Here is a 12,606-nt window from a genome sequence, read left to right as displayed (position 1 = left end):
TTCAGTTGCCTGCTGCTGCTAAGTCGCTTCAGTCATGTCCGATTCTGTGCAACCCCATAGATGGCAGCCTACCAGGCTCCTCTGTCCCTGGGATTCTCCAGGCAAGAATACTGGAGTGGGTTGCCATTTCCTTCTCCAATGCGTGAAAAATGAAGTCACTCAGTCATCTCCAACTCTTAGCGACCCCATGGACTGTAGCCCACCAGGCTCCTCCGTCCCTGGGATTCTCCAGGCAAGAGTACTGGAGTGGGGTGCCATTTCCTTCTCCTTCTGTTGCTGACAGCAGAAGGCAATCCTTGGCTTTTACAGAATCAGTTGAAAGGTGATCAAGTTAGTGGCACTGACTTTAGCACTCCTCCCCAAAAAGTCCCCCCTCCTTACGGGAAAGGAGAAATGCAAAATGTGGCAAATTATAGGGAAAGGACAGCACCGCCATATGACAGGACAGGAAAGAAAACAGTGATATCTACAGTATAGGCCTCACTTCCACTCACCGCTGTTATCCAGTGACTGATTAAATCATTAAATCCAATGTTCACCCAATGAGTGTCATTCCCAGTCTCATTTCCATTCCAATGATTGTGCTGTAATTCAAAAGCCTGTCCTAACATTTCCAAAAACAGGTTCTTTTGTACATCTGTTCTGGACACATTAAAATGTTATACCTAGAATTCTGACATCAAGTAAAATCAAGAATGAGAGAGTTATATGAGATTCATTGCAGGTTCTCAGAGCGTTTAGCACTGGGAATCTCCAAAGGAAGATTTGTTGTTTTTTTTTAAATATTTAAAAAAATTATTTATTCATTTATTTACTTTTGGCTGTGCTGGGTCTTCACTGCTGGTCGGGCTCTTCTCTAGTTTCGGAGAGTGGGAGCTACCCTCTAACTGTGGCATGTGGGCTTCTCATTACCGCGGCTTCTCCTGTTGTGGAGTACGGGCTCCAGGGAGGGTGGGCTCAGTAGCTGTGGCTCACTCAAGAGCTTAGTTGCCCCACAGCATATGGGATCTTCCAAGACAAAGGAGCAAACTCATGTCTCCTGCATCGGCAGGCAGATTCTTTACCACAGAGCAACCAGGGAAGCCCTGAAATATTTTTTAATTTATTTGGCCATGCTGAGTCTTAACTGTGGCATGTGGGATCTTCAGTTGCAGCATGTGGGATCTAGTTCCCTGACCAGGGGTCGAACCCGTGCCCCCCGCATTGGGAACATAGAGTATTAGCCACTGGACCACCAGGGAAGTCCCTCTGAAGGAAGGTTTTATGAGTAATCTTTCTCCAAATTATTTATCTAGGGGTCATTTTCTCCCTAGAGCCACCTGAGGAACTAGTATTTCACAAGAATTCTTTGAGAGAGCCTAAAGGGACAATGGCACATTGCCCCAAAGATGTGGCTACTACCTTCCCAGGAGCAGATTTTTGCTGTGTCGTTTATGGGTCTCTTTGTGTTAAGATATGTGGATATCTTTCTTCACATACGGGGACCATTCAAGGTACAAGTGGTAAATTAACAAGTACCACCACCTGCCCTTGAATAATGGACAGAAGGCAGGCCACTTTTACTCTTCCGAGATACAAGCTCATGTCGAGTTACGCAGACAAAACCCACTGACATGAGGCTTCCGAGAAGAAATCAACAAGCGTCGTGGAGGGTACTCAAGAAGAAAAAAAGGAGGACGGGGTCACATGAAACATTAGAAATACTGTACTTAAAATTTATGACAATATAAATTATAAGACAGAATCCTAGGGATAACATATATTAATATCCCTCGAACAAGTATTCAGTAGAACCCATTTTTTAGAAATGTCTGGTATATACTCTGTTAACCGCAGTAACTGAAATAGAAAAAAGGCTGAGAAAGATACTCATGAGATGAATACTATTGGCATTTAAAGGTTGGCTGTTGCTGGGGATCTTTGGTGACATCCCTTGGGGTATGAGAGTGTCCCATGATATAAGTGAATTCTCAGAGAAGCTGAACCAGCCAGGCTCCAGCAGCAGGGAAAGACGTCGTCCTTCCACCCTCAGTAGAAGGGCGAACAGCTGACGGAGTCCCAGGTGTGTCCTCTGCGAAGACGGTCTCCAGACGACCCCTCCTCCCCAGCCCTGAACAGGCCACGGTGGAGCAGCCACACAGTGCCTTGGCGCTCCACGTGAAGGAATAACGTGCGCTGTTAAGCTCTTAAGAGCTTAAGGAGAGATGGAGCTCTTAAATCCACAGCCCATTAAGCAGACACTAATGTCTGTGTGAAGTCCCCGCCAGGTCTGCTTAAGAGGATTATTTGTGTTTCATCCAAAGAAACCCCAATAGGCGGCCGAGAGAAAGCTCAGGAAACATGTCAGAGAGTTCCTTCATTTTAGCCCTCCACTGGGCACTGACGTTAAGGCTTAGAAAGCCATTTGTGGAACTAATGGGCAGCAGTTTTGATACATGATTTATTTTCGTTACTAGGACACACTTACAGAGTCCTACGGGTAGGCCTGTTCTAAGTGGGCGACAAGTCGTCACTAATTGAATCCCCACAACAGCCCTAATCAGAGTGTTTTCTCATCCACATTTTACAGGTGAGGAAACTGAGGCACAAAAGGGTCACACCCTTAGTTTCTGTAACTAAGAAACTCCCGTGTCTCCTCTGGGAAGCCTCCCAAATCTTCCAGCTGTGTTGTCATTCATGACCCCACCACACCTTGTGTGTAAGTTTTATGCACTTAATGTATTAATATCACTCCCTCCTCCTCCTCCACTCCGCCACCAAAGATCTCCTTCCCCACCGGACCTTGAACTTCCCAAGGCCAGGGTCTCATCTTAGTCACCCTTTTCTTCTTATCCTCAAACAGTGTTTGACACTTATTTGCTAGACGGAGCAAAACAGTACAGGTCCATTTATCTCTTATCTGATAGCCTTAGGGCCACGTTTGTTTCGAAATTCAGAATGTTTTTGGATTTTAGGAAGTTCAGTGCATACACTTTTACATATGACCACCAGGGGTATCTGGGACAGCAGCCCACAGTAAAATCCATGAACATTTCTACAGCTAAACATATGAATGGCCACATTAAATAAGTAAATAAAGACCATATGTGAAGATAAAGACCTCATCCGAATTCAGATGAGGGTTCACCAAGTGAACTACGAAGGAAACAGGAAAAGCATTTGGTTTTCAGAGCACTTTGGCTTCCCTGGTGGCGCAGATGGTAGTCTGCCTGCAGTGGGGGAGACTGGGGTTCGATCCCTGGGTCAGGAAGATCCCCTGGAGAAGGACATGGCAATCTACTGCAGTATTCTTCCCTGGAGAATTCCATGGACAGAGGAGCCTGGTGGGCTACAGTCCATGGGGTCACAAACAGTCAGACACGACTGAGTGACTTCACTATGGATTTTGGAACTGCAGGTAAAGGCCTGTGGGCCCCTCTTTCTATGAAGATCTCTAAGACAGCTGTGCAGACCTCATGGCAAGGTCATACTGTGAGATGTCCCATTAAACCGGTGACCATGTGGAGAGCTGGAGGACACCTGGTAGAGACCTGGATCCGTGGTGGGCGCCTGGCATACACGGACCCACTCAGGGACCCGAGAGAGACAGGTGGGGGGTGAAAACAGCCCTGGACTGAGCTTCAAGGGAAAGGGTTCAGACGCAGCTCCACTCCCTTCGAGCCAGTTATTTTAGGAAAAGCACAAGACCAACTTGGCAGACACCCACGGGCTGGTAAATGTGTCTTAAAAAAAAAACAGTTTCATGCTTCAGTGCTGGGGGATGTAGCACTTCTAATGTGCCTTTTGGTTTTTCAGATAAAGTATTAATAACTTACTGTATCTCAACCTATGTGTTCCTCTTCGAGAGCAGTGATGATGCTATAACAAATAATCACAGGGGTAGTGGCTCAAAACCACACAAATCGTCTTATAGTTCTGAAGGCTGGAAGTCCAGAATGGGTTTCTCTGGGCTAAAGGTTTCCTTGCCTTTTCCAGCTTCCATGGGTGCCCCCATCTCTTGGCTCATGGCCCCTCCCTCCATCCGCATGTGAGCAGTGAGCTATGAGGTTTTTCTCACCCCATGTCACTCTGACACTGGCTCTCTGACCTCCTTTCACTTGTAAGGAGCTCTGTGATTACAACAGATCCACTCATCTCACATGCTAGCAAAGTAATGCTGAAAATTCTCCAAGCCAGGCTTCAACAGTATGTGTATGGAGAACTTCCAGATGTTCAAGCTGGACTTAGAAAAGGCAGGGGAACCAGAGATCAAATTGCCAACATCTGTTGGTTCATCGAAAAAGCAAGAGAGTTACAGAAAAACATATACTTCTTCTTCATTGACTATGCTAAAGCCTTTGACTGTGTGGATCATAACAAATTGTGGAAAATTCTTAAAGACATGGGAATACCAGACCACCTTACTTGCCTCCTGGGAAATCTGTATGCAGGTCAAGAAGCAACAGTTAGAACCAGATACGGAACAACGGACTGGTTCCAAATTGGGAAAAGCAGTATGTCAAGGCTATACATTGTCACCCTGCTTATTTAACTTACATGCAGAGTACATCATGTGAAATGCTGGGCTGGATGAAGCACAAGCTGGAATCAAGATTTCTGGGAGAAATATCAATAACCTCAGATATGCAGATAACACCACCCTTATGGCAGAAAGGGAAGAAGAACTAAAGAGCCTCTTGATGAAAGTGAAAGAGAAGAGTGAAATGGCTGGCTTAAAACTCAACATTAAGAAAACTAAGATCATGGCATCTGGTCCCATCACTTCATGGCAAATAGGTGGGGAAGCAATGGAAACAATGAGAGATTTATTTTCTTGGGCTTCAAAATCACTGCAGATGATGACTGCAGCCATGAAATTAAAAGACGCTTGCTCCTTGGAAGAACAGCTATGACCAACCTAGACAGCATATTCAAAAGCAGAGACATTACTTTGCCAACATAGGTCCGTCTAGTCAAAGCCATGCATTTTTCAGTAGTCATGTATGAATGTGAGAGCTGGACCATAAAGAAAGCTGAGCACTGAAAAGGTGCTTTTGAACTGTGGTGTTGGAGAAGACTCTTGAGACTCCCTTGGACTGCAAGGAGATCCCACCAGTCAATCCTAAAGGAAATAAACCCTGAATATTCATTGGAAGGACTGATGCTGAAGCTGAAGCTCTAGTACTCTGGCCACCTGCTGCGAAGAATTGACTCAGTGGAAAAGACCCTGATGCTGGGAAAGATTGAAGCGGGGAGAAGGGGATGACAGAAGATGAGATGGTTGGATGGAATCAATGACTCGATGGACCTGATTTTGAGCAAGCTCTGGGAGTAGGTGATGGACAGGGAGGCCTGGTGTGCTGCAGTCCATGGAGTCACAAAGAGTCGGACAGAGCTGAGCAACTGAACTGAACTGCACTGAACTGACCCAAATAATCTTCTCATCGCAACATCTTTAACTTAATGACACCTGCAAAATCCCTTTGTGAGGTAATGTATGCACGTTTTGGGAATTAGGACTTGGATGTATTTGGGGGGCAAGGAGGCAATATTCTGTCAACAGCAAAGTTCCTCTTGCATCCCAACATCTAATGTTCCAGACACATAGTAGAGGCCTACTCAGCTTTTATTCATATTATATAAATGTATATTTCCAACCATCAGTTTCCTCATCTTTAAACAGAGATATAAATACATATAATGAACCTCACATGAAATAATGCATATGAAAGTGTCCACAAACTAAAAAGAACCCTAAAAATGTAGGTATCTCACAGACTAGTAGTAAGGAATACATACATCCATTTGTGAAAGAGCCACATAAAGAAAGACAGCAGGATGCTAAGAGAAATCCATTCAATTTATTAAGTCATAATGGAAAAGAGCTAGTAGCTGGAATATCTAAATCATGTTATGTGTGGCCTTGAGGTAGTCCAGTTTGAGACACTATACAATTTAGTGTCCAAATTGGGGGTGGGGGGGCACTATTAATATTTCCTCTGGGACAAATATATCAATCAGGACTCTTCCAGGCCAACACAACACTTGGGCAGCTGAGTGTGTGAGCCTTGGCTCTGGAGCCAAATTAGCTACAACCAAGTCTAAGATCCACGCTTGGAGCCCTGTGACCTTGGATGTATTACTTAACAGCTCTCTGCCTTGGTTTCCTCGTCTGTAAAACGGTGACATGAGGCTCAGGTGAATTATTACATACAGAGTACACAGTACAGTGCCTAGGATCCAGTAAGAGGTCAATGGAGTTGGTGATCCTTACTCGTCAAGGCCAGCCGTACTCTAAGTTTCCACGAATTCAGAGAACTCTCAGCGTGTTTCCCCAGGCGCAGCCACGGGCAAACAGCTGGCGTGGCTGAGCGCCAGTAAACAAACCTCTAGGCGGGGTGACAATCTTTTCTTTGGTGCCTGCTTCCTCACACCCCCATCTCTGTTTCTCCATCCTGGTGCTTGCTCTCATTTCTTTATTTTTTTCTGTATTTTTAAAACTTTTAATTTTCTATTGGAGTATAGCCGATGAACAATGCTGCGAGAGTTTCAGGTGGAGAGCAAAGGGACTCAGCCACACCTACACCCGTATCCATTCTTCCCTAAGCTCCCCTCCCATCCAGGCTGGCACAGAACACTGAGCAGAGTTCCCTGTCTTGCACCTTTTTTAGAATGCAGAGCTGTATGCCCGTCTGGGCTCCTACAATGCTTTGTCATGCAGCAGAGCAAAATCCTTTGTTATCAGAGCAAGAGACAGAATGACTGGGAGTTGGCCCCCTCAAGCAGCAGCCTGTGCAGTGAGCACAGCTACGTCCACTTGATAGAGGGGGTGATATTTCACCACTACTTTTGCAAACTTCTGTGAGATTACAATGTGTTAGTGCCATTTTGCAATGCAAGCTGCACAAAGATGTTCCTGAATCTATTACCTCTTGTCGCCTTCTGTCCTAAACAAAACCTCAAGTTATTTCTTTTTCATTAATTTTTTTCTTGGAGTATAGCTGCTTTACAATGTCGTGCCAGTATCTGCTGTACGGCAAAGTGAATCAGCTATACGGTATACATATAAACCCCAACTTATTATGTCTCAAAAGAAACATACAAGTACAAACCATGTTTCTTTCTGCTGAACCTGAAATAATGATTATGCTGTTTACACAAGCTATAAAAATAATAGCTAGAGCCATTAATATTTCTTCAGTGCATACTATGTGTCAGGCTTGTTCTAAGCATATTCCGGGCATTTAATCCCCAACAACTCAATGAAGCAGATACTGTTATTGTCCTCATTATACAGATGAGAAAAATGAAGCACACAGAGGTACATTCACTCGCCCAGGATACATATGTGTCTAGTAAGTGGAGGAGAGGCAGGAATGAACCCAGGCAGTCCTGCTCAAGTACACACCCCTAAAAGGGCAAACTCCGCTCCCTCTCATGCTGGGGAAGACAGACGTCTCTGGCTTATCAGGGGCATCCTTGGGTAGCACGTCCCAAAGAACCAGTCCACCTTCCAATGCAGGGGACGTGGGTTCGATCCCTGGCCGGGGGAACTAAGATGCTACATGCTACAACTAAGACCAATGCAAACAAATAAATAATTAAAAAAAAATAAAAAGCAAATCCTTCATCTGCGCCTTTGCTGTATCTTCCAGGTGGAAAACCTTTACCTCCTTGTCCACTGGGCCAGCTCCTACACACCTTGTACCCCTCCGCTCTCCGTCAGCCTTCACCACATCCCTGGGCACGCTACAGGCACTCAAGCCAACTAATGAGATTTCAGGATGGCAGTTACTCTATAACTGTTACTTTTGGGGGGAAGTTATTGTTTTTGTTGTTTAGTTGCTAAGTCGTGTCCAACTCTTTTGGAATCCCACGGACTGTAGCCCACCAGGTTCCTCTGTCCATGGGATTTCCCAGGCAAGAATACTGGAGTGGGTTGCCATTTCCTTCTTCAGGGGATTTTCCCAATCCAGGGATTGAACCTGCATCTCCTGCATTGGCAAGTGGATTCTTTTACCACTGAGCCACCAAGAGAAGACAAGTATTAGCCTTATGAAGGGATTTGAAGTAGATTTTCTCTTTAGAATAAGCTCCTAGAGTTAGATCTAAGATATGATTTGATTTATAAAACTGTGACTTGCATTGACCTAAGAGAAATTACATTATACAATGATATTCTGAGCGTTTGTATGGACAATGTTGGAGCCTGGCTGCCTCGTGCTGTTTCACTTAAATAAACCTCATGCATCTCAACAGAGGCAGGCTGATGTTTTTCTTTAACCCAGTTCAGTAAAGCTACACACTCTGAATCACCTGTGATCAGAGCCATCTGACCCCTGATAAGGGGACCAGTTGCCCAGACACACAGGAAGCTGGTGGGACGCTGGGGTTTACCATGGGAATCGCACAGGCCCCTTACTTGTTAATGTTGCTGCCTTCTTTCAGGCGCTCTCCCGCAGCTCCAGTTTTAGACACTCTCTCGCTGCCCGCCAGGTCCACCAAGCTCACCTTGCTCACCTTCTCCCCTGAGTTCTAGTTGTGGGAGAAGAGAGAGAAACAACAGACACACGTGAGTGCAGAAACCACACAGACACCTGCGTAGATGTCAGCACCACCACTGAAGCCATCTTGCTTTAAGGAGGCAAACTTGAGAAGATCTTAAATGGTAAGAAGAGTTCTTTGGACTAGCAGCTTTAGGGTAAAAATTAAAGTTGGTGTGGCAGCCTGGGATTCTGTTCTGTAGCTGGATAGCAAGTGCATTGGCCTTTTCAGAATATATTCAGAAAGCTTTTATGCGTCTATGAGTACATTCCAAGACGTGAGGATTCCTGCACATTCAGGTCAAATATCTCACTTTTTTTTTTAAAGGCTATCTTTAGGCTGAATGTCGTGGTTTCCTCTTTCATATTCTTTAATGACTGTGAGGTAAACCCAGCTGTTTCTAGGGGAATTTCACTATGGAAAGATACATATTAAAGTGGTATGGTGAAAGCATCATGTCTTTAGAGAGTTTATACAAGGATTCCAGATTTTTAACCTTATATATAAAGTTGTTGCTTTGTTTAGTCGCTGAGTCTGACCCTTTTGCGACCCCATGGACTACAGCCCACCAGGCTCCTCTGTCCATGGGATTTCCCAGGCAAGAATACTCGAGTGGGTTGCCATTTCTTTCTCCAGGACCTCCTCGACCCAGGGATCGAACCCACATCTCCTGCATTGGCAGGTGGGTTCCTTACCAAAGAGCCATCAGGGAAGCCCTACATATATAAAGTAAGACCTAACAAATTACATGATGTGAGCAGAGTAGCTGCTCTAGTAACCAGAAGAGCTGGCTTAACGTTCTTGGGAACCGAATCCAACCACGGAGCAGTTCACCCAGGCAGATACTGTGAGTCCCTTCACCGTCACCCAAAGTTCTACGCGATGGCTCACCCCAGACTGCAGGTCGTACAGCGTCTGCGTGATGACGATGTTGAACACTGCATGGGAGCGGCTGCTTTCTTCATTCATGTTGGTCGCAGCTACCGTCCGAGATTTGTTTCCCTCAGACATCAATGACTCAATGTCCTAGAGGCAGGCACAAGAAAAATATTATGAGCGAAAAGCCCCTCAGAACAGCGTCCTGCCCACCCGTGGATGTACTCATTATGATGCATTCCATCACGACCCTTGCATGTAAACCTCCCACCTCTCTTCCACAGAGCCCAGCTCAAACTCCCACTCCCTCAGCGCTTTCTAGTGGATGAAATGTTTCACCCATTCCTTCCAAACCGCAACTGTCTTCTTCTCTGTTGAGTACCTATTTTTCCCTCTGCAAGTTCCTAAGGAGAAAAGAGCTAACATTTACTGTGCTCAGATACTCAATAGCAATGATGACTTTATTTTATTCTGACTCTCTCGCACAGCTCTCTCCTGTATGATTAGTAACCTCCCTTCTCCAACAAGGGGCTTCCCTGGTGGTTCAGATGGTAAAGAATCTGCCTGCAATGCAGGAGTCTTGGGTTCAGTCCCTGGGTTGGGAAGATCCCTTAGAGAAGGGAATGGCAACCCACTCCAGTATTCTTGCCTGGAGAATCTCATGATCAGAGGAGGCTGGCGGGCTACAGTCCATGGGGCTGCAAACAGCTGGACATGACTGCATGACTAACATTTTCACTCAGTGAATTTCCAATGCCATGGCTCTCCCGGGACAGGGAATTTTCCTTATTCAACTCTATACAACTTGCTTGAGAACACCCAGAACCTAGGACTCTTAAACAATGTTTGACGAATATTACAAAAGAAGTATTTACCTGATTATACACACACAGGACACTGAAGTTCATGGAAGTCAAATAACTCTTCCCACATCTAATAAGAGGCGGTTGTTTGCTTTTTAGTTGCTAAGTCATGTCTGACTCTTTTGTGATCCTATGGATTGTAGCCCACCAGGCTCCTCAGTCCATACGATTTCCCAGGTAAGAATACTGGAGTGGGTTGCCATTTCCTTCTCCAGGGGATCTTCATGACCCAGGGATGGAACCCACATCTTCTGCTTGGCAGGCGGATCCTTTACCACTGAGCCACTTGGAGAGCCCAATAAGAGGCAGAACTGGATACAAATCACGGATGTCCCAGCTCTTACTAATAAGTGACAGGAGGAAACGGTCACTGCCCCCAGTGACTCTGAGCCAGGCACCTAAGGAAAGGGCTGACTTTGCACTTTCCCGCCAGAGGCGTCTTTGTTGATTTCCGGATCTCACTGATGACGGAGTGATAACTGCCCTTTATTTCTGATTTAAGCAGTACTAAAACTATCTACATTTAAATGGCTGAAGAGAGTTACCTCGTAGATTAATTTTAGTTCTACTGAGTCTGAAGTGATGTAGGGACAAATAACACAGAGATGGCGCTTCTAAGTAGATGGATGTGTTTACTCATTTATTTATCGGCATTCTTTGGTAACAGATAGTGCTTTCTTTTATGGGATTCCCAAAGCAATGACAATAAAAATACAGACAAAATATCAAGCCAGTATGTGAGAAAGCACAGAAGTCAAGAAGTAGGAAAAAGAAACAGATCAGTCAACAGAGGGAGATCAATTCAGAAAAACAGAAGAATCAGAAGAGTGAAAAGTAATGCAAACTACGATTGGAGACACTGTCAAAGAGAAAGGGTTGAAATAACTACCAAATAGTGTTTACATCTGTCCAGAAGGACATCACTGGCAACCTCAGGGAGAAGAGTTTCAATAGAGTGTTATTCATGAAAATATTCAGCAACCTCAGGATGCTGGGCCTCCTGGCAACACTGCAAACCCTTCAAAACCAAGCGGCTTGAAGAGACTGTGATTAAAAGCCTTTATTTTCTGTTTGGGGTGGTTGATACTGGGTTTCTGAGACCATGAATTGTAATAATATGCTATAAAGCATTCACATAAAAATATATTGAACATGATCTATACACTTCAATTTACTGTCAGCTTTTAATGTCTTTTTTTTTTTTTTTAATGACACTTACCTCAAAACTAGTGACAGCCAGTTGGGATAAACCATCTACATATGGTCCCAAAACTTTATGCTCTCGAACTTTAAGAGACTGTCTACTCCTTCAAGAGAAAAGAAAAAGGAATGAATGAATCATACCCAACCTGCAGCTTTTCTCTCTAAAAAAAAGTACTTGCAAAAGTACTCAGAAATTAAGATTGCAATTTCAAAAGAATTTTTCTTTTAATGATCAAAAACTATTCTAAAAGCTACTTTACTTGGATTAGCAAAACAGCATGCCTTATGAGGAGTGTCTTTTATACTCTGATTTCTATTTAAAGTAACATACTATTTTAAAAATTCTATCTCTACTCCCAAACTAAACAACCAGCACACAGAATACTAGGTTAGGCTGACTTGTTTTAGTAGATGAACTTTAATTTCACAGGGAGTGGGGAGAGGGGAGCGAAGCAAAGAACAAACAGAAATGAATTTAACCTTCAGGCTGTTTTATAAGTAAGCATATTCTCAATAAGTAATGTCTCACAGTTTTAAGCAAGAATTGAACAATATTAAAATGTTTTGCTTTTAAGTTACCCTTTCATATTAGGAGCATTGATTTATGCTGATCTGTGCTGACCATTTTATACAAAAAGTGATGTTACAGGATAGCAGTTGTTTGTAGTTACTGATATTTATCCTATATTGAGAACTGGCTCTGCTGGTCAAGATTTAGGACTCTTGAATTTTTAAATGGCAAACCTGGTTTGGGACCCACTTGAAGAGCTTATCAATAGACAACTGAGATGAAAAGTAAAACTATATAATATATTTTATGGCCATATTGCATTATGTCACATATTTCATGGCATCAGATACTGATCACTTTTTCAAATCAAGAGTCAATGCCTAGCATCACTCAAGTGTGGAAAGAAGAAACTGACAATGAGCACATCCCTAAATCTAGGCCTTGCTCCCTAAAAATTTCTCAATCTTAATCTCACAACTCCATAAAGCAGGTTTTACTAACTTTATTTTAAGCTTGAAGAATGCAATATGACAATGAGCAATTCTGTTGTATTCAAAACAAGGGCAGACCAAGTGCACAATTTCAAGAGAGCCGCCTAGCTGCCCATGCCTCCAGAACCTGGCTCACTCT

At 44.0% G+C, this 12,606-nt stretch overlaps 1 protein-coding gene across 9 annotated transcripts in view; it reads right to left on the bottom strand.

Moving 5' to 3' along the window:
- KIF13A (kinesin family member 13A) overlaps positions 1-12,606 on the bottom strand; it is a 202,737-nt gene that overhangs the window by 69,671 nt on the left and 120,460 nt on the right. For all 9 annotated transcript variants that reach the window (XM_061398778.1, XM_061398770.1, XM_061398771.1 and 6 more), the window contains exons 7-9: positions 11,482-11,569; positions 9,415-9,549; positions 8,402-8,514 (exon numbers count right to left, since the gene is read on the bottom strand). In XM_061398778.1, coding sequence (XP_061254762.1) covers positions 8,402-8,514; positions 9,415-9,549; positions 11,482-11,569 — 336 coding nt within the window. The remainder of the gene's footprint in view (positions 1-8,401; positions 8,515-9,414; positions 9,550-11,481; positions 11,570-12,606) is intronic.

The sequence above is a fragment of the Bos javanicus genome, chromosome 23 (assembly GCF_032452875.1).
Source record: "Bos javanicus breed banteng chromosome 23, ARS-OSU_banteng_1.0, whole genome shotgun sequence".
Lineage (NCBI taxonomy): Eukaryota > Metazoa > Chordata > Mammalia > Artiodactyla > Bovidae > Bos > Bos javanicus.
This window is presented reverse-complemented; position numbering and strand designations above follow the sequence as displayed.